The 27,760-nt window shown below is 51.1% G+C and overlaps 11 protein-coding genes across 11 annotated transcripts; 6 read left to right on the forward strand and 5 right to left on the reverse strand.

Annotated features, from left to right (window-relative positions):
• Nucleotides 1–164: 164 nt before the first annotated feature.
• PC9H_002193 (uncharacterized protein) lies at nt 165–1,115 on the reverse strand (the record flags this gene model as incomplete). The annotated part of the gene is made up of 1 exon (XM_036771835.1): nt 165–1,115. One exon carries the CDS (start codon nt 1,113–1,115, stop codon nt 165–167), a length of 951 nt encoding a protein of 316 aa, XP_036626456.1.
• Nucleotides 1,116–1,815: 700 nt separating this feature from the next.
• Nucleotides 1,816–2,690, reverse strand: PC9H_002194 (uncharacterized protein; the record flags this gene model as incomplete). The annotated part of the gene is made up of 4 exons (XM_036771836.1): nt 1,816–2,189; nt 2,236–2,271; nt 2,327–2,476; nt 2,543–2,690. The coding sequence occupies 4 exons, from the start codon at nt 2,688–2,690 to the stop codon at nt 1,816–1,818; spliced, it is 708 nt and encodes a 235-aa protein (XP_036626457.1).
• Nucleotides 2,691–3,322: 632 nt separating this feature from the next.
• Nucleotides 3,323–4,019, forward strand: PC9H_002195 (uncharacterized protein; the record flags this gene model as incomplete). Its single annotated transcript, XM_036771837.1, has 3 exons — nt 3,323–3,497; nt 3,555–3,635; nt 3,682–4,019. 3 exons carry the CDS (start codon nt 3,323–3,325, stop codon nt 4,017–4,019), a joined length of 594 nt encoding a protein of 197 aa, XP_036626458.1.
• Nucleotides 4,020–7,002: 2,983 nt separating this feature from the next.
• PC9H_002196 (uncharacterized protein) lies at nt 7,003–8,871 on the forward strand (the record flags this gene model as incomplete). The annotated part of the gene is made up of 1 exon (XM_036771838.1): nt 7,003–8,871. The coding sequence occupies one exon, from the start codon at nt 7,003–7,005 to the stop codon at nt 8,869–8,871; it is 1,869 nt and encodes a 622-aa protein (XP_036626459.1).
• A 254-nt stretch (nt 8,872–9,125) lies between these two features.
• PC9H_002197 (uncharacterized protein) lies at nt 9,126–10,420 on the forward strand (the record flags this gene model as incomplete). The annotated part of the gene is made up of 2 exons (XM_036771839.1): nt 9,126–9,882; nt 9,942–10,420. 2 exons carry the CDS (start codon nt 9,126–9,128, stop codon nt 10,418–10,420), a joined length of 1,236 nt encoding a protein of 411 aa, XP_036626460.1.
• A 1,361-nt stretch (nt 10,421–11,781) lies between these two features.
• On the reverse strand, nt 11,782–12,499 carry PC9H_002198 (uncharacterized protein; the record flags this gene model as incomplete). Its single annotated transcript, XM_036771840.1, has 3 exons — nt 11,782–12,125; nt 12,180–12,260; nt 12,319–12,499. 3 exons carry the CDS (start codon nt 12,497–12,499, stop codon nt 11,782–11,784), a joined length of 606 nt encoding a protein of 201 aa, XP_036626461.1.
• A 153-nt stretch (nt 12,500–12,652) lies between these two features.
• Nucleotides 12,653–13,567, forward strand: PC9H_002199 (uncharacterized protein; the record flags this gene model as incomplete). Its single annotated transcript, XM_036771841.1, has 3 exons — nt 12,653–12,680; nt 12,940–13,078; nt 13,135–13,567. The coding sequence occupies 3 exons, from the start codon at nt 12,653–12,655 to the stop codon at nt 13,565–13,567; spliced, it is 600 nt and encodes a 199-aa protein (XP_036626462.1).
• A 335-nt stretch (nt 13,568–13,902) lies between these two features.
• PC9H_002200 (uncharacterized protein) lies at nt 13,903–16,250 on the forward strand (the record flags this gene model as incomplete). The annotated part of the gene is made up of 9 exons (XM_036771842.1): nt 13,903–14,013; nt 14,084–14,404; nt 14,470–14,603; nt 14,657–14,716; nt 14,773–14,838; nt 14,900–15,022; nt 15,088–15,218; nt 15,276–15,352; nt 15,405–16,250. The coding sequence occupies 9 exons, from the start codon at nt 13,903–13,905 to the stop codon at nt 16,248–16,250; spliced, it is 1,869 nt and encodes a 622-aa protein (XP_036626463.1).
• A 1,725-nt stretch (nt 16,251–17,975) lies between these two features.
• PC9H_002201 (uncharacterized protein) lies at nt 17,976–19,260 on the reverse strand (the record flags this gene model as incomplete). Its single annotated transcript, XM_036771843.1, has 6 exons — nt 17,976–17,993; nt 18,102–18,531; nt 18,570–18,634; nt 18,685–18,936; nt 18,991–19,093; nt 19,136–19,260. 6 exons carry the CDS (start codon nt 19,258–19,260, stop codon nt 17,976–17,978), a joined length of 993 nt encoding a protein of 330 aa, XP_036626464.1.
• Nucleotides 19,261–19,597: 337 nt separating this feature from the next.
• PC9H_002202 (uncharacterized protein) lies at nt 19,598–20,371 on the forward strand (the record flags this gene model as incomplete). The annotated part of the gene is made up of 4 exons (XM_036771844.1): nt 19,598–19,654; nt 19,727–19,778; nt 19,837–19,917; nt 19,971–20,371. 4 exons carry the CDS (start codon nt 19,598–19,600, stop codon nt 20,369–20,371), a joined length of 591 nt encoding a protein of 196 aa, XP_036626465.1.
• Nucleotides 20,372–24,486: 4,115 nt separating this feature from the next.
• On the reverse strand, nt 24,487–25,378 carry PC9H_002203 (uncharacterized protein; the record flags this gene model as incomplete). Its single annotated transcript, XM_036771845.1, has 4 exons — nt 24,487–24,568; nt 24,620–24,774; nt 24,826–25,004; nt 25,057–25,378. The coding sequence occupies 4 exons, from the start codon at nt 25,376–25,378 to the stop codon at nt 24,487–24,489; spliced, it is 738 nt and encodes a 245-aa protein (XP_036626466.1).
• Between the last annotated feature and the right edge of the window lie 2,382 nt (nt 25,379–27,760).

Raw genomic sequence — 27,760 nt, forward strand, 5'->3', positions numbered from 1 at the left:
AGCGGGAGGTAAGGGACCAGGGGCGAATAGGGATAGGGGACTAGGGGTGAGGGGGGGGCGCTAGTAGTAGGGATTGATGTAGAAAAAATAGGAACTTGGGGCTCATCCAGCTGGCGAGGACGAGGAGCGGATGCGAGAGGTATGTCCCTCGTCCCGCCGGATTCTCAAGCGGCAGGGGGGGCTTGGGTACAAGCATTCTTGCCGTGGGCTGAAGAGCCGCAAGTTGCACATTTATGAACACGTCCCGACTTGCAGGGTGTCGTGGGGCACCTTCCGTCATTGAACTTGTTGCAGACTTGTGTGGAGACGTCGCGAGTCGAGGAGGAGGAGGTGGATGCTTTGCCTTTTGCCGATGCGGACGAAGCCGACTTTACGTCTTGGTTCATGTTTGATCGGTGAAGCGGCCCGACGAGGGCCCGATCTTCGTCTCCCCACAAAGAGTAGTCGCCCCTGATCATTTCGCGGATGCGGCGAGAATGATGGGCGATATGGTAGGTGAGAATAGCAGGGTACGCGAAATAACGTGAATACTCGTGGAGCAGGTTAGCGTAGCTCTGGGTCGAAACTGCGACGTCTATGACTGCTTGCACGTTGCCTGTAGTTCCCACGTAACGGTAGAGAATTTGGAAATATACGCCGAGGGCACGCATGAATGATGAGAAGTCAGGGAGATCCTTGATCGGGGCCGTGTCCGTGGCACGAAGAGCGCCGTCCTCGAGGGCATAGGTAGTTGTAGTGGGTTTGGATGTAACGTTGGGTATGAGTTTACCCAGCTGCTGCGGCCGAAACTCATGCTTGCCGATTGAAGCCACAACCGCGGCATCGACGTCGGGGAAGAAATCAGGAATGGACAACGCACCGGCAGAGACGTTTGTCGTAGCAGGGGGTACATAGGAGATCAAGGGTGGGGCCACTTGAGCTAATTGCGCAGGGGGGGCGAGTGGTGCCGCTGGAATAGGTGGAACAGGGTGAACAGGGGGAGGTGGCGGATTGGATGCCGCTGCTCGAAGTAGATCCAGTATCTCTTTGACACTCGATTCCAGTCCTACAACGCGTCCTTCCAGGGGGTTGGCGTCCCCTGTATCTTCTGGAGTTGAACGGCCTTCGCCAGCCATGCTTGGGCTTGATGGGGGAGGCGTAACAATGGGAGAGTTGGGAGGAGGCGAGGGAGAAGGGGCTGGAGGTACCAAGGGAGTGGAGGACGACGAGGATGAAAGGAAGCGGCCACTGGCGTCGTGAGGACGAGCAGAGGCGCGAGCTGTTCTTGGAGGCGTCCTGGAAGCTAAGTGAACAACCTCGATAGACTATCGAGCGTGAACGTAAGAAGATGTGTTCACGGTGAGATAAATATAGAAGATGTACCTATCGAGCGTGAACGTAAGAAGATGGGGAGCAAGAGCGGGAATCAGGATATATATACATGTGTGCCAGACAAAGGGCGCAGATACTCAAAGGGAAGAGACAGGGGAACAGGGGCTTCACGTGCTCTCACTGATAGACCGAGGATAAACTCCGTCTATCCTCTCACCACTGGACAACATAGTGCTAGCCAGTCACGTGAAGCAGGGTGGCTACGTTGGACCATGGAAACTGAGGTAGTGCTGTCGAAGCTAAACCTCAGGCCCTCCTCGTTGCAGCCATGCCTTATTAAAATAAGCTGATGCGGTCGCACAAGATGCGAATGAAAATGTATTGTGTTTGGCTGGGACTCCAGCAAACACATAAAGAAAGAATACATGCGCGCGGAACGATGATACAGTAGTCATGTGTACCCCTATACCCCTGTACCGCCAAAATTGCTGAAATCCGACGTGCCTATGCCCTGCCTCCACCACTACCGTCCGCAGAAGAGAGGACTTGCTCCAGCTTCTTAAGATGTTGCGCATCTGGTTTACTATCACTGGGTAATGCAGCCGCCCCAGAGGATCCTAGCTGCAGATTTGGATACTTCTCACATAGCGCCTTGAAAATACCAATCAACTGTTGGGCATCAGAATTCCCCTGTTGCGGTAATTCAGTGCCCACAGTGTCGCATAGTTGATTGCCCCCCTCTTCATGGTCAACGTTATGTTGTTCGTAGGCGGGAGGTGGACTAGGAACAGAAGGTGGAGGTCCACCGGCCTTGGCGTGCACGGAATGCTTCATGAGAATGGCCTGGACTTCTTGCTCAGAAAGTTTGCATACTAGAGCTGCGCTTGTGAATGGCACTGTCCAATTGAGCATTTCAATACTTACCTTGCAGCGCATTGGATACAAGCAACTTTGATGGTACTGATATGTGTGGTCGTTCAGAGAACGAAAAGACACTGAATGTATTGCGACACACCTCCTACGGCTTCTTCAGTGGGTCGCTCGGCAACCTCGCGAATTTGGGTCAGGCTATTGTCGGTGACAGTGTAGCCAATGTTCCTAAGGGTGGTACCTTCGAGTTTTGCCGCGTTGAGAATAGTCACAGCAGCACTGTCGGGGGGTCCGGCTGATATGGATGGGTGTTCAGAGAACTGAGGGACATTGGGTAACATTTGAGGTGATCGTGACGCACCTGGGACTTCTTTGGGAGGCTGGGCTCGGACGAGCTTGCCACCAGGGAGAACTGAATGGCTGTTGTCGGTGACAGCCACCGCAATGTTCCTGACCTCCACGTTGTTGGCCACAATGTCTGAGGCGATGCCAATGGTTTGCGGCGGCATATTTCGGTATAGCACTGGAGTGAAATGAAGGCTTGGGCGAAACTTCAAAGAGTTTATATACAATGTGTTACGTCAGAGTGTAACATTGTGAGTTGAATTGATTTCCCCTACAATATATCGACACACCTCATCAGATCTGCCTATGCATCCTCCTTCCACGATGTGCGATGCTGCGGGAGTTCTCGCTTTGTCACCAAGCTGATCGGAAATCGTGTATCGCTTCGATGCATGTGCTGGACTCTACAGCTTCGTCCTCGTTTCCTCTATGTTATCTCCGCATACTGTACCCGACATTAGCCACGGCGCGCGCTAGAAGTCATCAAAGAGAACACACCAAAAATACACTTTCAACGAGGGCATGGGTGTATCCCACAATATGGCTCTGAGACGGAGCGTAAGGTGATCTTTCGGCGATATATACAGCCCAAAAAAAGATCTTGAAATCAAACCCAGCGAACTATCATTAACTTACTACCCCAAACCCTGACCGGCCCAGACCACGGTTCACACCATCCCATCTCGTTGACCTTTGTTTGGCTTCAAGGTCGAAGCGGAGCGAGGTGGGAGGCCTCAGGCCTCAGGTCTTGTACCTATAAGCCTGTTAGGAATCAGCAATTCAGTAAATCCCCGTCATGAGTAGAATCTTTGAAGGCGCTTCCATCACCAACTTCTCTGGCAGGAACATCGGGCACAGTGTCGTCGACAACAGCCAGAATGACACTCATAGCAACGAAGACACAGTGACTTTCAATAATTGTTCCAACGATTCTATGCAAGTCAGCAAGCAATACAGAGGTGCCTCAGGAGGTGCGTCGCGATTATCTCGGATGTAGTTGTATTCTCCGAATGACAACGTATTGCCAGGATCCACCTACAATGAAAATCATGGATCAGGGACGTTCAATCAGGCGAATGGATCCCAGCATGTGCACGCCGCGGCGCCAGGTAAGTGTCTGAATGCCCTGTCGGATAATGCCACTCACAACAACAGCCGTAGCCCCAGGCAAACCTTCTGAGCAAGAAATCGCCCAGTTCTTCCAGATGCTACTCCAGCTCGCTGGGGCAGGTGCAACGCCAGGACCCTCACCCCCCGCTCAACCACATCTGTCCCACCAGCAACACATCGATGAGGCAGCGCCACCAAGGAACAAGAGGAACAACCCATTCCTTAATAGCGTGGCCACCGCATTGCCGCGGGGTGGTAACTCGCAGGCGAAACAACAGGAGGAGTGGGATCGACTTTTCTCTTCAGAGGATGACCAAGTCTGTCACGATGAGGACGAGATTGGTGGGTCGCAGGCATGGCTGGGGCGCGATCGACCTCTCTGAATATCGGACCCGAAGCTCAGCTTTAGAGGTCTAAATATCATTCAATTGGTTTACAATTAGTATCTTCACCTCATCATCGCAGCCTACATGTCTAACGTCCGCATCTGCTGTTTTTTTACCCTTTGCTGTTTGCTTTTCACGTTCGCTTTCGCTCACTGCTCTGTTCGACTTTCACGACCTATCCGGTTCCATGCTTCTAATGTCTGATGTCTCATCGTTGTGTTGTCTATCTAGTGTCACTAACATGTGTAAACATATTCTCGTTAGCGCAACCTGTCTTCGATTGTGAGTTCCGGGCCCAGCTAACCGCACCATGTAATGTACAGTGCGCCAGAGCGCGTCCACTTTGCATTACTTGATGGCGAGCCCAAATTGACTCGTCGAAGTCACTCGGTCGAGCCGTGCCAGCGTGCCCATACCAGATGCGTCAGTGCGTGCTGATCGGTTGATATCCGAGGGGACAGTGTTAGTGCATAGGCCGTATTTTTGGTGGGGAGATCTATAGTGCACGAGTCCTGGCGCAGACTGATGGCCTACAACGACGTGCGACTTGTGCCCAAGTTCCATTCCCGGAGCTCAAGTTATGGATATACCGATTGGCGGCTTGAGTTGTTCTCGTTTTGACTGGTGGAGTAGCCGTGGATAGTGCGGTCGTGCAGGCATTTTTGGTGGCTTTCAGATTTGGCGTAGCTGTGTTATTATGATATGTCGGCCGTACGTTCGTCCCGAAGTATTGGGGATGTGGATGGAGGGCCTTCATAGTGTTTCGACGGCATGCCGAGATGATAACACAAGACCAGGAACACGAAGGGAACGGGGATCAAGCTGCTGAGTCATTGGTCACAGTGCAATGGATGTAGATTGCAACACGGTAGGGCGAATTCAAGGTTTGGACTTCGTTGTTCCACCTCAAGCAATCCCATAGGTGTGAGGGAAGCTTTACGTGAGTTCGTGAGTTTGTCCTCAGCATTCAACGGACGCCGTGTCAGATATAGTTTCAGACGCCAACATCATGAAAACTTACAAGGTGCCGAGCTTCTCTTTCAGCGCCTCAAGAGATATATTTGACCGTAGGTCTATGTGGGTTGCTCTCATTCGTCGCCAGTGTGTTGTTCGTACACATACCTCGATACCCCTGGCGTCTATCGATGCTTCGAAGCTCGGAATCGGGATGAAGGGCGCCTTTATTTCAATTGTAGTTTCGGCAAGCGTGCTGAGATGACGAGAATGAGAACAAGAAAGCAGAAGAAGCCAGGCGGGGAAGTAGAGCTGTAGGGGCAAGTAAGTGCCAATGTGGGGAATGCGGCGAAGAAGACATACATACCGGCCACAGTACCTTGAGGCCTTGAACTTTGAGGTGAGCGATGAGATCGACCAAACACTTCCATTGCAAAATGTACTGCCTTGGCAATTCTGCAGCGGGTTGGGCGGTGAAACTAACAGCAGGAACTCACGATGTCACGTACTTGCTGGTTAAGGGCATGTACAATAATACACGAGGCAGTGAGACCCATCAGAAGGCCCGGCCAAGGGGTGGGTATGTAGAAAGACAATTTGACCATGAAGGGGGTAGGTGGTTCTTGCAAAGGTGAGCGTGCTGAGCAATCAATGCATGGCTGCCCGCCGCGACTGGAGCAGCATACAGCCTCCCACCATAGGGTCAGTTCACGGCGGTCGTACGGCTCCTTGAGGCGGCTCTGTATATCACCTTTGCGTACACTCGAAGAGCGGATTGCTGCTCTCAACCCCCCGCCGGGACGGCGCATCTTCCGGTCAGGCTTCCTGTGGGAGAGGACGGAGGAGAATGTCGATCCACAGCCTGACAGCCGTGCGCCACAGGCTCCTCTGGCTACGATTACAGACTCGTTCTCCTTCAAGTTGGCGAAATATTTATACGTGGAAGTATTGGGATGCGAAAATTCGTCTGATATATGGCTGGGTAAAGTGCGAAGTTGGCGAGGCAGTGAGGTCGATGACAGAGAGTCAGGCAGCAGAGTCGGGTAGCAGAACACCTATGCTGTCTCGAGGAGCCCAAGCCCAGTCCACGATCGCTCCTTCCACTAAAACTTCCCAAGCTCGTTAGTAGTCAATTTAGGTTACTCGCTAATAAGCACAGGTATAGAGGCCAGAGGCTGGTCTGTACTAAACATACGTGAATGAGGCGGCGACGTGAGCTGTACGAGAGACGGGGGCCCTTGAGTTGAGCATTTGTGTGCCCGTTATCATAATAATTGTCGTTGAGAACCTTGTAGACAAGGATGCGCCCGGCCTCAAGCCGAATGTACGAATCCGTATACACAACTCGTCGTTGAGTGGATACTCCGAACGCCTTCCCTGGACAAAAGACTTGCGCACCGACGCCAATATCAGAAATACCGGCACGGAGCGACTAACCCTTCCCGTTCTCGGCCGTTAGCTGCTATCCAAAATCGGCGAGCCCCAGTTGATAAATGATCTTGTTCTACCTCCGTGCTTCTTGTTTGCGACCTCTATGAGAGAAAGCGTCCATGATGATAGTCTGTCGGCCAGTAAGAAGTCTACCGTACGAGCAGGAGCACGAGGCGCGTTTTCGTCATGAGTTTTGTGTGCATTGATATAGGCTATGAGGACGTACACTTCAGGCCGTCGTGATATTGGTCCTTGAACACCAAATCGCTTACTTCCAGCTACGACCAACGACTCGGAGGCGGCGGCATTTCAGAAGCCAAAAGCCAAACAAATGCAAACACACTGCTCCCCATTGGAGAGATCATCGCTGCCACTGCAATGTCACGCGAGGCGTTCAGGCCGGCGACCGTCCTGTCTATGAAACACCTCGAGCCAGGCGATCTGTTTCTCAACCAAGTCTTTCGCACTTGCGCGCTGCGTGATGGGATCATGTCGTGAACCCGTACGTAGGCGAAACTCGTGCGAGCAGGCACCAACTATAATTCAATAGCCTCAGCGCTTCGCAAATTCTCGCTGCCTTATATTGAGGTCGAAGATGGTTCCCCAACCGTTCTCCCCTTCCTCTAAACTATGTACAGGTGCGTTGTCAGTAATCACTGGGTGTTGTCAAAAACTTACTAGCCCTAGGTCCAAGAGAACTTGGGTGGCAGATGACGGTCGAACCTGCGCGGGCTGCAAGCTGCAACCCGGTTCTAGTGCCACATCCTCGCAAAAGGGTTTCAAGCGGTGTTCGGCTTGCAAGAAGGCGTGGTACTGCAGTCCAGGCTGCCAGAAAGACGACTGGGTTCGCCACATTTTCGACTGTGATACAAATCAGGAGATTACTGCTGCCCATCATCTCGCACTTGCCGTCCGCGACAAATCGTTGCCAACAGATCACGCGACGCTAGTCGAATACGGCTTCACCAGGGCACCAACCGAGCATGCAAAATTACAGCTGCTAGGCGTATACGTGGATCTAATGGAGCGGCATCAAGTGACGACGAAGAAGATTCACCGCTGGGTATCGGAAGGCGATCTAGCATACTACATACAGGCGACGTTCACAAAACTCCCCGACGTGTCACGCGGTTCCCACTATGCGTGGCTATCAAAGAATATGTTCGTGCTTGACACCTTCTTGCCGGTCCTGGAGCTCGAACCCGCGCTTTCGACGTCGACGTTAAACAACGCACGCAATGCTCAACGACGCCGCTGCGATGGATGTCACTCGATCGCGGGAGACACAACTGATGACCAAGAGTGGCATGCACAAGGCATGGGCCGTTTTGCAGCATACAAGCAGTGCGGCGGCTGCAAGAAAGTCTGGTACTGTAGCCCGTCCTGCCAGAAAGACAGCTGGGTCCATCACATCTTCGAATGTAAACCACGACAACCCATCAATACGGCCCATTACCTAGCGCTTGCTGTCAGGAATAATCTGTTACCCGAGGATCCACAGACTTGTGATGATTATGGCTTCACTAAAGCATTCACAACCGAAGCGAGGTCAAAATTGTTGGGAGTCTACATTGGGTTGATCGAACGGATGGATATCCCGCCGAGGAAAGTACATATATGGCGAATCGAAGGCCGTTTATTGCGAGAGATCAAAGCAGCATTCGAGACCATGCTCCCTCCTGGTGCGCGTGGCGGCTATTATCCTTGGCTATTAGACAATCAACATCTCCTGGACGAATCAGTACCCGACCCACGAAGCGACCCAATAGTCGAAATGATCAATCGGGGGTTGAAGTACGCCAACATGCGCCTTCTTCCTCCTAACGAAACCACCGATGGGCTGCAACGTCGACTCTCAGAGCTACCAAAAGCTCAAACTGAGTGCCTCATGTTCGCCGCCAAATTACTTTCCAAAGCCCATCCCTCGCCTCACGATGGTCCCCAATATATGGCGTTTGGCTTCTGTGCCTGTACCTGCGAAGAGGAAGAATCGATCCTTGGTCGTCGGTGGCAGGAGTTATTGAGCAAATCCACCTTCAAGGAACTCTGCCAGGCGTATGACTCTGGCTCTACTCTTTCGCTTTTCAAAACGAAGAAGATACTCGTCCCAACACCGACTATTGAAGAGTTCTTGAAGGGGTCCAATTCGCTCTATTCCGTATGGAAGCTCAAACAGTTTGTCCTCGGCACGGACGATTCGGTGCTTCGGGCTGCTCGTTCCGTCTGGGTCGACTACGGTTTCATAAACTGTGCCTCCGACGCTGAGAGGCTAGACCTCAAATCCATATACAAAAGCGTTTTCCAGTCTACGAAGTACCCGACCATGGATCCCCTCGAGCTGCATCAAGCGTGCATTTCAGGGAAACTTTTCGACTTCGTGGGGCAGTTTTACACGTTCAAGGAGAAAAAGCGCAACAAATATATCCGACTATTCGAAAATCCGTACCCTCTTCCTGATCTATAATGACTGGTCTTCGAAGAGTTCACACATTACAATCTCTGATGTAAAATATTGCCCGAGTTGTACGTAGCTTGTTCACCTGGATGTCCTGCTCGAAAAGGAGACGACGATAAGGTCACCAATGGTGTAACTGACAGACCGTCGACGCATGAGCTTACCATGCTTATCCTTAAAACGAAAATCACTGTCGCGGAAGCTGTTACAGGACTCAAAAGGAGTCAAGAAGAGCCAAATAAACGTCAACTTTGCTCTTCAACATGTTGGGCATCGAACGGAAGTACCAGCCAGAAGCGCTTCCCATCGAACTCATTGCAGAAATCATCGCTATTGCTGTAAACGGTGGCTCAATTCCTCGCGAAGTGTCACGGTTCCTTGCAGCTAGCTCGCTGGTGTCTCGCACCTGGAATGCACTCTGCCGACCGTACATCTTCCACACTATCACCATATCGTTCGAGAGAGCGCATCACAAGCTCTACTTCCTTCACTTCGAGGCTCCACACCTCAGCCAACATATCCACGCACTTGAGCTTTATCTCTGGCCGTCTCACCCATGCACTGCTGAGGAATGGTTCCCCGAATGTTGTGGTCGGCTGAAGAATCTGCGTGTGTTGCACTTCGAGTCTCGGCCAAGCTTTGACTTGTCAATGGCGCCAGCGCCGCTTGCCGCGGGGATTTCAACCATGCTTTCTGCACCTCGCCTTCGCAAGGTGGTGTTACGTGGTTGGAGGTTTCGCGGAGACGCTTCTGATGTCACCAACATGCTGTCTCCCACTCTGGAGGGACTAATCATCCAAGACTCATCGACCAGATCCGGTGAGGGGGAGGGGTCGTCTACCATACGTCTGGATGCTCTTCGAAGCCTAGAGATGCTAAATGTATCCGACCGTCTGCTCCGATTCGACAACCTCATCCAATGTCCGAATCTCCATAGCTTTACCGTTGAATGGTCTCCTTACCAGCACTGGGATTTACCAATATGGCTCTCAGACAGTCTTTCAGAGCTCAGGTTGAAAGGTTCGTCCCGCCATTGTTCTCATCGTTTGGGTACCAAAGCCCTTAATTTGCTTACTTAGCTGTACCCGGTTGCGATATTCCCAACTTTGGGATGGTCGTAAAGCCATCTGTGATGGTCATTGACCTGGTCACTTGGAGCTCGTTCCTCGACATCTTTACTTGGATCAAGGATTGCTTAAATCATCTTCCATTTCCCAACTCCATTCAGACACTTACACTCAATATCGAGCGCACTTACTTCGACCTGCTTCATACAGAGGAGCTTCACCCTGAAGCATCGGATTACATGGTGTTATCACGATCCCTTCGACAACTTGTCGAGCACGGAGAGTTGAAATATATCAACCTCGATATCAAGATGGACGCAAGGAAGTTGTCGAGATCGAAGGACTTGCATATCGACGAGGGGCGAGGGCTAGCAAAGCTGAAGACTGGATTTGCAGGGTTGTTGGAAGCAAATGTGCTCAACATAAACTTAATCTTATTGCAGCGATCAGGAAACAGAGTTCTCGAGACGGCTTTAGCCCGTAGACGTTAATGTTCAAATAGGAGGTTCAAATAGACAATTCGTATTATACGCCATACCATGCCAGTTATGGTACGCTAAATGCAACTGGAATGATTAAGGTCATCCAAATCATCAGCCACTTCGTCTGCGCAGTCCTCGTCATCATCAGATTCTTCCGGCAACGTCTCGTCTACGTCTCCTCATCTTCGCGTCTCCGTGGATCTTGTGTATACAGAAAGGCTACCTGTACTAAACAGATTGCAAACACACGCGCAGCAGCAAGCGTACTGAAGCAGTCAGCGGCGTTGTTCACCAAGATATAGGCTGGGCCAACTCTCCGATTCAATCCTCCAACGACAAGCGATACGACGCTACTTCACAAAAATCTACAGTACAAAGTAACAAATCTCCAGCATGGGCATTTATGAATATATCGAGTCGTACATGGCCGATATCTGCCTAAGAACACACACATCAGACGTGGTTTTAGAGACCAAGTCGCTGACTTACCATCTTCACGTCGTGCTCAGTTCCTCTTTTGCCTCAGAGTTATTGATATCGATGGCGCGTTGTTTGTGCGGTGCATGCCTTCGATGCCTTTTGGCAACACCCTCACTTGGGCCTCAAGGTGCCCGATCACTGCGTCTAAGCTCGAAATCCGGGGAGCAACACGGTTTGGTACCTTTGCTTCGGTCACGTTGAGAGAAGAGGAACATGGAAGAAGCGAGGATGGAGCTCTAGAGCTGTAGAGCCGTATGTGCACAGGTTGTATGTGCACAGGTGAACAGGTGAATGGACAAAGCCGACGTGCGAGGAAGGCAAGGCAAGATGCCGAGTGATACGCATTGAGGCCCGCAGAGCTCGAGGCCTGGAAGGAACAGGTGGTCGAATGGGTCAAACGGCACAACACGTTGTGCGGATGCACTACGCGGCATCCGATCAGCGACTAAGGCATGCGCAGAATTGACAGTGAGGACTCACGACGAAGCATATCATGGAACGGAAACGAGAAAATAGACGCATTGGATAATTAGCGAAAGGTTATGGATACTGGGAAATACATGTCGTATGTAGTGAAGACAGCACAACAACGAACAAGGCGATAGATCGGAGAGTGTGGTGTTGATATCTATAGAAATAGAGTTCGACGGTGACAAAGCCAACTAATAGAAGAGAGAACCGAAGACGAAAGCAGAGATACGGCAAATGCGAGCAGGGAGGAAAACATGCGGAATGCGATGGAGAGGTGATAAGTGTTAGTGAAGTGGATGAATGGTTCTTGCAGCAGTCAACGTTCAACGTCAGTAGCGCCTCCTGCTACCTAATGGGGCGCTGTATGACCGCTCGTCGTAGAGGGGACGCCCCCCCTCAGCCTCAGAAGCCCCATCGAGTTAAGCAAACCAGTCATCGTCATCCCCATAGTTGGTCGTTGTCTTGGCTTCCCAGAACGGCGGTCGTTCGGCCGCGCGGGGCTGCTCTGCATAACCTTGGGCCAACTTGGCGAACGGATTGTTGCTCTTAAACCTCGGAGGAGGCGATGCATATTCCGGCCAGGCCTCCTGAGGAGGCGGGGATGGAGGAAGGGAATAAGTAGGGTTGTAGGGACGCTGATCGATAGCCTGACGAGGGCGTGCCACCCCTCCTCCTCTGGCTGCTAACCTGGCTGCCCCCATGGTTCGTCTAGGAGGGTTGGCAACCATCGCTCTTATAGACCTCTCCGGCCTAGCCTGTGGAACTACGCTCATAATTAGCCTCGCAACCCCGACTCGCCATCGGGCCGAGCACCTACCTGGCGGCGATGCGTATATGTTCTGCTCTCCATTAGCCTGGTAGAACGACCCCCCTCCGTTGTTATTATTGGTCGTTTTCCCTACACAGCGATCAGCACGGCCATGCGGGAGCCACTTGGGTCCCAGCGACACACGCACCTCCTGCTACGACCTTCTTGGAATGGTCGTTGTGAGAGTTCCTGACTGTCGACTGGCTCTTGTTGTTGCAGTTGCTGCGATTATCGTTCTTGGTGTCGTTGTTCGTGACGTAGTCGCCCGCCACGTCGTTCATGGTTCCACCATCAATGGTGAAATCAGATGCCTGGTCGAAGTAGCCCATGGTGAGTCCTTTACGCAGTGGGGAGTGGGTGTAGAGGAAGGTCGCTTTGACCGCTTGTGCCGGTTGGTAAGTGCAAGGTGAGTGTAGAAGTAGAAGCCACAAACGGTGGCATAGCCGCAGAAAGATTTCCTATCGCGGGAACAGATCAGTAACATGACAGAAGGCGAGGCGCTTACGGAAGGTGAGGCGCTGCAGCCTGCAGGCTCTCCGCACGGAAACAAACGTTCGAAGCAAGTCGTCGCCTGCGAAGTGTTGGGAGCCAACACGAGTTGGATGCTGCAAACCTTTGGGGCGTGCAAAGGACATGCGACGCGCAAGCAACGCGTTACCTGGCACACGCGACAATTTAGAGTCCCATTTAGCTTCTCTCTGTGCATCTAGATGAAAGCATGATACCAGTCCGAGCGTTCGGCGTTCAGTGATCATTGCTGACCCCAAAGGTTATGGACACGCAAAGAAAAAACACGGTCAATCCTGGCTCCAATTAAAAAAGCGCTTCAGGCGAGAAGCTTTGTGGGGATCGTCTCTTTATTTCTGTGCTGAAGTCATTGTGAAAGATATTTTCGAGTCTCCTGTGCGGTGTGTTGAGCTGAGTCACGTTGTTTGTTCCCTCGCTGATGTTTGACATGGGGAAGCTTGAGCTTGAACAAGTCATTCAATCGAGGCCAGGACATATACGAGCACATGGAGCGGTTCACAACCAGCAACCCATACGAAGCCGCCTTTGGGTACTCCCGAGCCATTCGACGGGGGCCACACGTCTTCGTCTCCGGCACAACGTCCATCGATCCTACTACCGGCGCGGTCCTATTCCCAGACTCCGCATATCTTCAGACTCAGCAGATATTCAAGGAGATCATACGCGCGTTGGAGGGTCTGGGTACTAGCAAAGACGACGTCGTCCGTCTGCGGATCTTCGTGACCGAGCAGAGGGACGCTGGTGAGGTGGGTCGGGCGATGAAGGAGGCGTTTGGGGACGTTGGGCCGGCCGCGACGATGATAGTGGGCGCACAGTTCGTTCGAGCAGAGATGAAGGTCGAGATTGAGGCCGACGCCATCACTTTGTAGAGTAAATCACTGATTCTGGATTTTTGATGATGCTTTTCGCGTGCAAGTGCAAACAAGCGCCCGTCACGCCCGCCTCCGCCAAGAAGAATGAGTTGCGGGCAGAAACCAGACCATGACCAGGGACTTGACTGTCAACGTGAGACATACCCTTCCCTTTACTCGGCCACATCGTGCGCGACGGCGACCATAAGCCTCATATTTTGCTGGTCCCAGCCAGTCCCAAAATAGGTTGGCAACCGTTACTCCACTAGGTTCCTCAAAGCTGTTAAGGTCGTGTCGGAAATCAGATACACCGTCGCAGATTCGCACCATATCCAGTTACAGGGAAAGCTATCATGCACCTCTCCATTAAAGACGCTATTCTCCCCCAACCGCCTAGTTTCGTGAAGAAAAAGTCGTACGAGGTGCATAATGTGCTCGGGGAGGGGACTTTTGGTCAGGTGGTGGTGAGTTGTTTACTTGGTCCAGTGTCAAGCTAGCGTTTTTCGGCTTTTGGGACTGACGGTGGGCGTTCAGAGGGCAACTTGGCACGTCCCACCAGAGCAAGTAGCTGTTGCAGAACACGGAGCTGCTGCCGGAGAACCCTCTTCATCGTCGGCCAGCGTCAGCACCAAATCGTCGAAATCGGCTGCCTCTTCGTCGAAACGACAATCCACATTCTTGGGAAAGCCAAAGAAGAATAAAAATGGAGACGGCGCGAGCGATAGCGAGAAGACGGACAGTGGGATGGTTAAGGAAGTCGCGTTGAAGATCATCCCCAAGAAGAAGGTCAAGGGAAACGAGGCCTCTGTGTGGGGAGAGATGGACGTTCTCAAGGGCTTGAGCCATCCGAATATTGTAAGCGAACGCCTTCTCAGTTCTTGCCTAGGCACTGTTCACTGACCACGCACGCATCCCCACAGGTAAAGTTCTATGAATGGTTCGAGTCTAGATCGAAGTATTATTTGTCCTTCGAGCTGGCGACGGGCGGAGAGCTATTCGAACGTATCCTCCAGAAGGGCAAATTCACTGAGCAGGACGCCGTCGCCGTCGTCAGGTGAGTCGAGCCCAGTCCGGGTTTAACGTTCTCCATGCTGATCATGGTGCAAGGTCTATACTCTCGGGCGTACAATACCTACACGATCATGATATCGTACATCGCGACCTCAAGTGAGTACCTATGGTTGTTCGTTCTTTCATCTTTTTCATCTCATGTGTCGTTGTAGACCTGAAAACATCCTGTATCGAACCAAGGACCCGGATAGTGACATCGTCATCGCAGACTTTGGGATGTGAGTTTGATATCCCTTGTCTTTGCACACCAAGATACTAAGCGCGAGAAACAAAATCTAGCGCGAAACATCTTCATTCCCCCGAGGAGCAGCTGCACTCCCTCGCTGGAAGCTTTGGGTACGTCGCCCCGGAGGTCCTCAACAAAGAAGGGCATGGCAAGGCCGTAGATATCTGGTCAACAGGGTACGCGTTACTCTATTCGCCTTTCAAAAACATCCCTAACTTCAATCTTTGTCCCCCTCATACAGCATCGTGACCTATGTCCTCCTCTGTGGTTACTCACCATTCCGCTCCGATGACGTGCGTGTCCTCATCAGGGAAACGACCGAGGCAAAAATAGAATTCCACGAGCGCTATTGGAGAAATGTCTCCATTCAAGGTCGGTGAACCGCACCGCCGCTACCGAATATGTATTGACTTCCGACACAAACAACAGCCAAAGATTTCATTAGATCACTGCTGAATCCCAATCCGAAAGAGAGGCCAACGGCGCTTCAGGCCCTCCAGGACCCGGTGAGTCGACATGTATTTAAGGTGTTTGATTTTCTCAAAGTTATGATCGTAGTGGTTAACAACCCATGAACCGTCCACGGAACACGATCTCAGCACTGGTTTACGGGAGCACTTCGATCCCAAGGCCCGATGGCGCTCTGCCATCGCCTCTGCCCGCGCCATCAGTCGCCTCAGTAGCTTGGCTAAAACGAATACAAGTTCCTCATTGAACAGCAACGGGAGTAAGCTCGGGCGCAGTGATACAAGCGGTGCGAGCTCTGGCGGTTGGCTGGATAGCGACGATGAAGACGACGAGGGAGTGCAACCGAAGAAAGTTGATGGGTCAGCATTGTCGAAGATGAAGACGACGGGGACGGCGACTAAACTTGGGCGTCCGGCAGAACCTGGGTCGAACGAAAACATAACTGTGATTCCCCCGGACGGCGAGCCTGCGGCGAAGCAAGTGCAGGTGCCAGACGTTGGATTGCCCGCGGACGCTCATGAATTGAAGCACGAAACTCATGAAGGGGCGCACACACCTCTGCACCGCAAGAAGGCGGAAACTCTCGCGCAAATAGGGATATCTTCGCCCCCGCCTTCTGGGAGCCAGACCGACGCGCCGCAGACTCCAACGACGCCGAGAGCGTTCGCGAAGAAACGTGAGTCGGCTTCAACCACGTCGAATGCGAGAGGTGCTTCCGCGGAACGGCTACCGGCAGCCAACGATCTCGGACAAGAACAGAGGGAGCAGGAAAAGGCTGACGCGAGGGCGTTGAAGATGCCTGGCTCTTTCGACTTGTCGGACGACGAGGACGATACACCCGCGCGCGGCCACGAGCATGGGCACGGACATCACCACAATCACCATCATCACTCTTGGGTGAGTATGCTCCGGAATCTCCATGTCTCGAATAAGTAAACCTGAGCTCCACCCCTTCTTGAGCTGCCTTTCGGTTGGTTCCGATGGACTCACCATCCCTCGTGAATGGTCTCTACTCGTGCCAAATGCTCGGCCCTCACTGGCGCAAACCTGGTTACATATTTGGGAATCAAGGATGTTTGTTACATATACCGTTGGGATAACTCCTTGATAGGAAGATAATATAGATATATTTATACACCTTTCTTTATGATTGTTGCAAGCGAGATCGGTTGATCTCAGTTTGTCCTTTACTTCAACATCTCAAACCTCCCCATTCCTTTGCTCGCGCTCTGGTCTCAATAGTCAGATTTCTCCTTAGACTGTCAGAGCGTTCGAATTCAACCTATGTCCTCAATGCTACGCTGCCATCGCGCGTGACAAATCGAGCGCATACATTGGAGAATTTGGGCGAGCTAACCGAGATCATGGCGCATAGGCATCCTGTTGCAGAAGGTATGCTTGCTGTTGGCTAATAATTGGTTCTTGATGCTGAGATTTGAGTGGATTGCATAGCGGCGAGCGCGTCTTCGAGTTTTCGCAGGCTGGTTGCAAGGCAGCCAGATTCTGTTCTACGAAAGCTCCTCTTCTAAAGCCAGGATGACATGGTGTCCATCTAAGTCGTCAATGTTGCTCGCGTGTTTCATGTGGCCGGGCGGAGAGTCGCTTGCGATGCTTTTGATGACTCTTAATCATGTCTCTCACCAAGAACCATTGGCAACCCTACTCTCTTGCTCACCCTGCCTGGAAGCCGTATATCGATAACAGGGCGATATTCGAGTGGGGATTGGCTTCTCGGGACATAATCGATTGATCAACTACTTGCACGGGGAGGAGCATGGAGTTGAGGGGGCCCCTTCAAAGTGCGCTTTTCTCTGACTTCTTTTCGGCTCTTTCATCACCTCTATGATTGCCACGGCAATGACGAACCTATCGTTTCCACAAATGAATTCTCCACCACGGAGAAGGCTGTCTTGGAACTCCAACCTCCTTATGTTGCATACCGCATGCAACAACGAGCTCGATAGTTTGTACCCCGCTTGTTGTGCACGCAGAGAGAGCACTGCACTGGCCGGATGGGGTCTGAACACTTGGTCATCGACATCCTGTGTAACGCCAGTGATATGGGGGGTCTTGTCCCTGCCAATTCTAGCCATGCCTGCGCCTCAAGTTGGCCATCCACGATTGGTAGGTGTTTATCATCTGAGCGGTGATATCCATTGACTTACTACTGGTCATCCACCACCGAACTCAGTAGGACTTATGACCACCCGCAACGCTCAGGGTATTACCTTGGATAACACCACGGTGTATCTTCCGTCTTCAGTGCCTTCTATCTGGTGTTAGACCCCCAACCGAGACATGTTGAAGTGGTGGCCCTACACATGACCGTCTATTCGAGGCACAAAGGATCTACCCGGAGGTGTGCATTTTTGGAATGGCTGAAGGACCACTTGGAGTCTGTCGATGCCAAGAGACTCAATTCTGTCGATAAAAGACCGGAGCGAAATCTCCCGATCGAGTTGCCTAGCTCAATTTCAGGGCCTGTCTACATTCAACTCGTATCGTCGCAGATGCACCACACCTTACCTCTATTGGACGCTTCCAAGCATCTTACCTTTGTTTCAAGCTTGCCTCATTCATCTGGATGAGTCCTGTTTCAAGGTGATTGACCACAAGTAAGTTCGGTTGGTTTGAACTACAGTTTGTTAATGCGGAGATCATTCAGGATTTGTAAATAACCTGCGTATAGATAAAAGAGACAACTTGGAGATATAGCATTGCAAATTGAGACATCAGAGCTGAATGCACTACCTCCGACGTCGCCGCCTTGAAACCATCTGACAGAACCTCCTCCGGACCGTAGTCAAGCACAAAGCCCGACGCGTAGTAGGTTTTTTCCTCTTCTTCGACATTGGGATAGGGCATGCCGTCGTACAGCCTCCTGGAATCCAGGCAACCCGATGCTTTCGCCCTCGCTACTGTAGTGTTCCCGCGGACGAACAGGCTTTTAAGTTTCACTCGAGTCAGCGTATGGTGAATGCAACAGTCGATCCAAGCCAACCTCGGGTAGTCGGAGAAGTCCTCCCCGATGACCTTCTTTGCGATTTTCCACGTTTCACTGATGCTGGTTTCCCCGTCATAGGCTACGACAGTCTGGTTCAGTGTTCGCGAATCGACAATGATGTGTGCGACCATTCTTGCGGTGGTTGACAGTGTCGAGTAGACGAGCTTCTGTGCGCGGTTGCCAGCGTAGTTCTTCTGCGTCATGAGCGTATTCCTCGCGGAGTGCAGAGGGGGAGCATCCCAGAGAGCCACGCCCCGACTTCGATGCAGGTATGTGGAAACCTTAGCTCTTTGATGTAGTCACGGACTTCGAGTTTCTAGCAACGAACTTGAGTGTTCAACGAACAGGAGGATTGGGTGTACGTACGAGATCGTGCATGTGCATGAACATAACGCCTCTGGCTGTCGGCCCAAAGTCAGAAGGAACGTCACGTCCGACACCAGCTTTCTTGGCCGCCAGAAGCAAGGGCCTCTGGTCCACCATCATGAGGACCTTCGAGATTAAGACATCTACACCCCCCAAATAGGATTGCAGCTTCGCAGAAGGTCGGAAATATCTCCCACTATACTTGACGGCAGGCTTGTCGATGGATGACTTTCGGACCAGGATGGAAAGGCGCTACGAGCAATCGTACTGCCCTCAAGAGGAAGGAAAGGGAGCGAAGATCCTCACGAAGTTTCCTGCTTGAAGAAGCGCTTTGCAATGGCGCCTAGTGTACCCTGATGCGTCGGGAATGGTTTTGGACCCAATTGCCTTGTTCAACGGCATATCCGTACTACTGACCGTCAGTTTCATCCGCCAACAAAGACAGACTTACAAAGAACGTTTCTCGTGACTAGTGTCAGCCGAGTGCAATGCTCGAAACCCATTTCCTGCATAGCTCTCTTTGCAAGACGGGGCTTTGCTTCGACCTTCCATCTGACTCAACGATGGCGTTGGCATAGTCTAGGTGGCGCGGTTTCCAGGAGGCCTCTCAGGTTTCAAGTGTCTATTTTCATCACTAGGTTCGTGGCTAAGGTGCGGTTTGGCTCGATCTCGTTCCATGTCAAAGGACAGGTACAGATAGCACACTGCCTCCAGCCCTTCAAGCTTCGAGCTTTGTCCTGTAGGCGCCCATCGTCACGGATTCAATTTGGTCCAATGGTATCTTCCCGATATGAGGTCTTTCCCTAGCAAGAGGCTATGCTTTCTCCGAGGTCTATAAATCCACAAGCAGTACAAGCAGTACGAGGAACCTTCTCCCTCTCCGCTCACCAGACTCCAGAGCACATCGCTCGCCATGGGCTTCTTCAATAATGCATCCAACTTCACCATCAAGGACGCGACCATGAATGATGTAGGCGGTGACTATATCACCAACAACAACACTACGAACGACAGTCGCAACAATTGCAACAACTGGAACAAGTCGACGGTCAAAGGTTCTTACAACAATCACTCCAAAAGAGTTGTCGCAGGAGGTGCGTGCATCGTCGGGTAGCCTCCGGAGTCTGAATGGTTATGCTCATCTCTGCTTAGGAAACACCACCAATAATAACAATGGAGGGGGGCTGTTCTACCAGGCTAATGGAGCTCAGAACATAAATGCTCCCCCGCCAGGTAGGTAGTTAGCCTAACGATGATTGAGGCAGGGAGACTCACTGATATGGTAGTTTCGCAGGCTAGGCAAGGGAGGGCTAGGCAGACAGCAGCAGCTCGGTCTCCTCGAACAGCCACGGGGCCAGCCAATTTAGCGGCTAGAGGAGGGGCACCCCCTCGTCAGGCTATCGGTCAGCGTCCCCACAACCCCACTTATGCCATTCCTCAGCCCCCTCCTACACGAGAGAACCAACCCAAATATACCCCGGCCCCGACCAATTTGTTCGCTCGAGACTCTCGAAGCTACTCAGACCAGCCTCACGCAGGCACTCGGCCCTCGTTCTTCCCGATACAATCAACACCCAACTTTGGCGATGACGATGACGAACGTACGTGGGCATCTGAGGAAGAATACGAGGACGTCGACGTCGACGATGACGCACAGCCATTCGGGAACCGACCTCTCAACTCCTAGCTGCGACCCAGTCGCATCGCGCAGCCGCAGCAGTTGAATGCTAAATGTTTAAACCGTTAAAAAATCCATCTTGCACCCTCGTATCATTCCGCATGTTTTCCTGTTTTCTGCTTTCTTGCTCTCCCCTTCGGCTTTCCCTAATCTAGTTCTATCTCTCTACACATACTTAACGCATTGTCCCATATTTCCAACCTAGCGCCCCATGGATTACTGCTGCACATGTATCTGAGTAGCCTATATATTTATCGTCACTCCTTGAATTGTGTGTCCGCGCATCTTCGCTCCACGATGTACATCACCTGTGAGTCCTCATTGCCGGGTTTGCCTTCGAAGTTGCTGATGTGCATCGCGTAGTACATTCGGCAGTGCCATTGTTATCACTGGCATGCTTCCTTCACGCTCGCATTACCACCAGTTTGCATCGCCTCCCTCAAGTGTGGAAACCTGTTCACCTGTTCACCTGTGTGCAACTCTACAGCTCTACAGCTCCACAGCTTCCTCCTCCATGTTATCTCGGCATGTGGCATGTCTGTCGACATCAACAAAAAGGCGCCTTTCACCCGGATTCCGAAATTTAAAGTGTCGATCAACCACTGAAGGCCATCAAATAGATTGCCACATGTCAGATACTAACAGACAAGCAGGTGTACTATCCGCAAATAACACACTAGATAAACAAGAACAATTCAAGCAGAGTGCGGATGGGCCGTATCTACCAATGGTTCCAGACAGAAGTCAGGCATGTTGCTCTTTTGGCGTCTCTACTATTACTATGTCTGATCATTGGTGCGCTGGCCAGATATACTGTTGATCTTGATGGGGCATGCGCACGAGATCGTGTAGAACATACATTTCCTCGTTACATTGAACTAAAAGTCCTTTCCAAATATACGGCAAGGAATTGCTCAGGATCGACGAACAGACGTACATCAACACAGTCACGACGCGTCACGGCATCTCGGGATGTCAATAATCAAGGGATGGACGCCATCGTAAAACCGATATCTTGGCAAGGATAACCATACATATTCGTCCTGATCTACTTACGGCGAGCGCGGTGTCCAGATCCGTTCCAAGCGCAGAAAGCAGCCAAGGGCGTACCGTTGTTTCGATACAGCAAGAAATGCGATGTTATGCATACATCCATCTCTCTACTCATGAAACATATCAACGACAACCACGGCCCGGAACACGCAATGGACAATTGTTCCCGCTGATTAGGCTTCATTTTCGGGTACAACGATCTCAACTGATTCGTCTACGCTCCATCTGCAGCATAAAAGATACTGCAAGAAATCCCGCCATTTCTCGTCCCCCACCTTCATCACCCATCTTGCCCTCAGAACCCCAGATACGTCCATATGCCCGATATTATCAGTGTCGCAAACGTTGAAGTCCTGATCGGCTTGAATATGCGCGCGGTAACTCCCCTACTTTTCCCCCATGCTCTACCTAACCAACATATCGAACAGTGCTTCTCAGGTCAGTCCAACCGTTTTAACCTCGACGCAGCCAATCACATGATGCCCACTCCTCCTCTTCAAGTGGCATGTGCCGTATTTCTTGTACGTCGTTGGATTGCTTAGGTGCGCTTGGCTAGGTTATGACCCTATGACCCGAACCAGACATATGACTACCTCCTGGTGCTCTCAAGTGAGATTCAACATGTGTGGCAAGCTAACTGGGGTCTTGGCAAAGCGTTGTACTTGCTGTCTAGATATCCCATCCTAGTCATCTCACCCACGAGAATATATAGTATGGCGTTCACTGCTACTTTCGCGCTTACGGAGCCGACTGTTGCCCTTCAGTGATAACCGGCCACGTTGCACCCGGCACTGAGTGCCGTATACTGTCTTCACTAAATGGCTGTACGTCTTAATATCTCTGACACAACTATCAATGGCTGACAGCGAGATTCTATAGGCGCCTCTGTGTTTGCAACATTTATCGCAGAAAGTAATAGGTCTGACCTGTCCACCATGTTAGACTTGTTGACAATATCTAGTCATCCTGATGATTCGTGTATGGTCCTTGTGGTTCCGAAATATATGGGTGGGAGTTGTTCTTGCTGGCATGGCTATCGGCGGTGGAATACCTCCTCTGGTTGCCCTAATAAAAACACTAGTAGCACATGACCTGAACTGTGCGTGTATCCCTTTTCGTTGCCTTCTACCTTGCTGACGCTCTGAATTAAAGCTGTCCCCGACTATATGATACCGTCGCTCTCGTATTCAGTGTGCCGCACCGGGGACGACCGTACCACATCGGCCATTTCGTGTGTAATGTTGCTAGTGACCGGGACAAGTCAGTCGTCAGCAACGTCGAGTCTGCTGAGTTGTCTCAGACACTGGTCAATTTTATAGCTGTTTTCTCGTTGATGGTTATCACCTGGGTTGAATCTTATTGTAAGTACTTCCAAACACGTTGCTTCTTGCCGACCTCAGCAAAGGTTCGTAGCTCGTGGCATCCCCTTCTCTTCAATGACATATACCTTATATAAAGATGGTAAGCCACGATACACATTGCATCCGCGATGATTTTCATCCTTTGCCCACACAAGGTCTTGTATACTTCGCTGCTCTTCTTGGTAGGTATTTTTCTCATGTCCGATCGGAATGCAAATCAATATGACCTGATTTCTAGCAGTTTCGATCCTCAGTGTAATCGTCAATCTGACGCAGCCTGTAAGAATATTCACGTACTTGTGTCCTTCGCATTTTGACCTCTATCCACAAGTCGGAATATGCCAACCTACTTCTCTCGTATGTGACGAGACTTATCCCTTTCGTCCACATTAACCACCACCCCGAGCGAGGGCTGCAGGACACAGGCTTCTCTTCTTTCCGCCCTTTCCACGCGCATGCTCCTCAATATTCGACAGAGTGCATATCGAGAACTCCAGGGCGTAAACTCCGTATTAGACCCCCAAGCGCGTTACAGAGCCAACAGCATCACAGCGTTGAGGTTCGCGGCGACGAGTGCAAACGAAGTCAACAGTGCTGGCCCTGTTTGACCGGAACGTAGATATACTCGGCTCGCTTTGGACTTGATCGGAGATAGCGTTACGATGTACCCGTGATATGAACTTACGGCCTGCAATGAGTAGCAGAAGTGATCACTCCAATCCTTTAAATCCTTTATATTCATGACTTCTATGACATCGTCACCAGTCACACGAACCTAGCATATCACAGCGGGGGCCTCGAAGCGAGTCGGAAGTACCCGCCAAGTTCTAGACAGTGGCAAGCACGCTAGTCGGATCCATGCGATCGTTTGGGACTTGCGAGGCATTCTAACCAAGCAACTACCGAATACGACCCGCCCACCTGCTGATGGGGCGAACAGGAATTCATTCCCGTCGAGGTTCGGCCATCCATTTGATAGAAAGCCCCTGCCAAACAGACTTAATCATTTATTGACGGTCATTAGACCAGCATAGCCTTCCATTTGACGGTGCTTAATGGTATACGGTTCATGACACTCATGGTAATACAATGACATAACAGAGGGGAGAGGTTGCAACGCAGAAGATCAACGTCCACAGGAAGGAGAGGAAGGAATGCGACTATATGTATTACTGTGCCGTGATTTCTTTCTGCGGCGGCACTCACGCCAGTCAGAGAGAATTTGATTGTCCGAGGAAGGCTGAAATTCAGAAGGAACAACTTCTCACTCGTTCGTCGATTACCTGCCTCGCGCGTGACTGTTGTCATACAGGAACTGCAGACTAACTTAGGCTTGTTTCGCTGAACACACTCCACAGATCTTTCCAAGTGGTTCTCCAGCCTCGAGAGACAAACAGAGGCCCGTTCGTGCACATGGTCGATTGAAGGTCATTTGTAAGTCCGGCTTACGTCGCACGAGGTGAACCTGCACACCCACCTGCAGACAGACGGGGCGGACTGCAGCTAGGTACTGTGTTCGAGCTCTGGAGTGTCGTCGAAGCAACGAAAGACGGCAGAAAAAGCTAAGGGACACATTGACGTCTTATTCGCCGTACACAAATTTCAATAGTAACAACATTTAAACAAACAACTCTATACGCGAAAAACAGAGATGAATCAACGTCGACAGGAGCTGACGCTGTTTACGACGAGACCTCTCATTGGGGCCATTTACCAGCCTCCGTGGAGCTTGAGGAGGGCAAAGACCAGGGTGAAGCCGATGGAGCCCAACAACCCAGCCACCTCGAACAACCTACACGAATGTTTAGTCCACGAATTATACTAGTTTGAGAAATCAGCTTACAATCCAGCGATGAGCTTCAAGAGGCCAACGGCGACAATGTCGACACTTAAGAGTAGCTTGTTGATAGCGATGTCGAGGGCGATGAGGAGGATCGAGAGTGTCGGGATGAAAAGTCCAACCTTGAAGATGACCTTGGTTAGGGTTTTAATAACCGCCTGAAGACCAGGTCTGTCAGTTGTTCATTGTCACGGGGAGCTCCGACTCACAATGAGAATAAGCGCGATGATCTTGGCGAGTTCATCCTTGGAGGGGCCAGGCTTCCCTGAGCCAGGCTTTCCCTTTAGCTCAGTGAGCGACGCGTCCGCGGTGGAGAAAGAGGTGGTAAGCTGGGTGATCAAAGGGACAATGTTTCCGCTGTTAGCGTTGCCGCTATCAACCAAATTTTCTGCAGAAGAAGTTAGCTGAAGCTCATGAACCGAGGCAGGAGCTAGACTAACCGATTTGAGGGAGGATGCTGTCGGTTGAGGACTTGAGAGTATTGAACACCGCAGCAATATCAGCCGTGTCGGCGTCGGCGCGCTTGATCAGCCCAGCATCAGCGACAGGCTTAGCTACGGCTCCGAGAGTGAAGCTGAGGGCAAGAGCGAAGAGAGGGAGAACGCGAGTGAAGATCATTGGCGGTGGGTTGGCTGGTAGTCGTCGAAAGTCTTTGAACTGAGCTGGACTGGGGATTGTCTTCACCCAGCTATCACATTTATACGTTTCGCGTATTCGTCGATTTCCCTTTTCGTTAGATGAAGAACGACGTTTGTCTGCCATCCGTGGTTTGAAAAACGTCATTTGCCCGTAGAATGTATTGCGGGCAGCCTAAAACCCGCATAGAAGATCTTGCACCATCTGTCACTCGTATAGCGGGATGGAGAAGCTGAAGGAGAGTGTCAAAGTGAACCTCCGCTGCACCAAGGCTGGGAATGTTCTTCGATACAGCATAGCCACCAATATAGTAGTTCTAAGGGATGGAATCCTTTGAACAGCCTATAGGAAGTTAAGCTATTTGTGATTCTAGACACGCGGTAAGGTCAATAATAATGGCGAGTCTGTGAAATGTGTGGATGAGACCTTCGTCAACGCGTCACTTGTGACAAGCACACATTCGATCGCACCGCAAGCGATTATTCATTCCTAGTTGGATTGAGTCCGGGGAATCTTGCTCCACTCTCATTTGACACGCGTGTATTATTTCCCGGCCCAAGCCACTGACCTCGGAGGTCCCTTCGCCTGATGTTGAAGAGGTCATTGAGGGCTATGGGTCAATGCTGTGGCGTGTGGGTGGTGCGAACATTAATTTTCGTAGCACCGTTCGAGGCCCAAGCGGACGTCTAAAATTATTGCAATGGAAGGACAAAAGTTAGTGCTTGATCTTAAAAGCCGTGATGATCACGATCGACTCACTACGCTCACTATTCTTTAACTGACCCCTATTCGTAGGACATGACATGGGAAATCACTTCGCCACAAATCAGAAGTATTGTGCTATAGTCGTACCGTAAACTCTTCGCAGGGTCGAGGCGAGATGTCTTCATTTACGACACTAGGACAAGGAGACAAAGGATCGTGGAGCCGTGATCTTCGACGATGCCATCTTAGTTGAAGATAGGAAATTTTAGTGAGTCCCATAGCACATCCGTTGATTCAATGAGGGACGCACTTGAAGGGGACGAATAGGATGCTCCATGATCGCTTGGTAGGGACAATAGCTTCATTCCAATTGATTTGAGGTCTGTTTCACAACGGTGCGTCCGAAATCTTGGACAAACAGCAGTCAGAGGGTTGAAGGTTGTTTCGTAAGGACCAAATGTGAGAAACAAGTCAAGCGAGAGGGCTTCTATTTGTCTTCACAAGCGGCCCATTGGTTTAGACGGCAATGCACTTCGGCCGTCAACTTCTCGATGCCTGCCCAGAGGTATGCCATTGTACCCGTAACTCGTTAGATTGCTGTTGCGGACTAGACTATAATCCGCAACAGCAATCATAGTGCTGAACGAAACTCCAGAAAGCTGCACCTCCTGGAAAATGCATGTTAAAGTTAGCCCATTTTAAAGTTAGCCCATTGCAAAGTGTAACCGCCCAATCCCCCTCACACTTGTGCATCATCCCCTTCATCCGAGAAGGTTGATGTTCGGTGGAGCATCACTTACGAGTGACTTTCCGTGGGACTTGGGAGAGTCGCAGTGTGGGTACGGCTATGGTTGATTAATTAAACCGTTAAACGTGGCGACATAGCAAGACCGATTGGTGGCTTACAACAAAGAATCCGCGGGAGCGAAAGTGCTGTTCACCCCGATGTCAGCTGAATCGGACTCCGCACGCGGGCGCATGAACACTTCCGTGCTAAATTAAATTCGTGTCTCGACATACAAGATGGCGTGCTTCTTACCTCCTTGGAATGTCGCTTGGTGGACTCGTAAGGGCCAGCCACCCTCAAGAAAGCAACACCTATACGTAGAGTCCGGAAGCAATAGCCCTCGCAATTCGCGTTCTACTTTATCTTCGGGGCCTTTGAGGCGTAGGCGATAGCACATATTTGCTCGCAGTTCATGGTGGTTCGTAATGCGTAAAGTCCAAGATTGCGCTATGGCATAACGTCGATTCAACAATCTGCCATCCAAATTCGGTATGTTTCTCACACACCAGTGGGGCGCCAAGCACTTCAACACAGTTGTCCAGTACTTGGTCGTCATTTATGAATAGGAAATACTATGAAGGTGATACACGTATCCACGTCATGTTCACTTTACCGGAATCATTCATTTTGCCTCTGACCACGGGGACCATGAACCCCGCTGGGAGCCTTGGTATCATCACGCAGACGCTCCCAATCAATGGGACTTCTCCATCACTTCCATCAAGAGTGCTTATCACTCTATGAGGCCGTTATGCACGCAAAATCATGATGCGTATAATCGCATTTGAAAGCAACGCACAGATGAGACAAGGGCGGTCACGCAAACCCCCAACTGATACATCCTTGGACATCGTCAGTTAGAACAGTGAAAGGGGAGAAAATGAGCGCGCTAGATGTATCAAATATTCTTTTGGTCCATATACGGGACGACATCGTATTTCAACCCTTTAGCGAGGTAGGAGATAGGGAGGGGGAGAGGAGGACATACAAGTTCGCGTATACCCCGAGGGTGGTTT

This window comes from Pleurotus ostreatus (assembly GCF_014466165.1).
Source record: "Pleurotus ostreatus strain PC9 chromosome Unknown scaffold_10, whole genome shotgun sequence".
Classification (NCBI taxonomy): Eukaryota; Fungi; Basidiomycota; class Agaricomycetes; order Agaricales; family Pleurotaceae; genus Pleurotus; species Pleurotus ostreatus.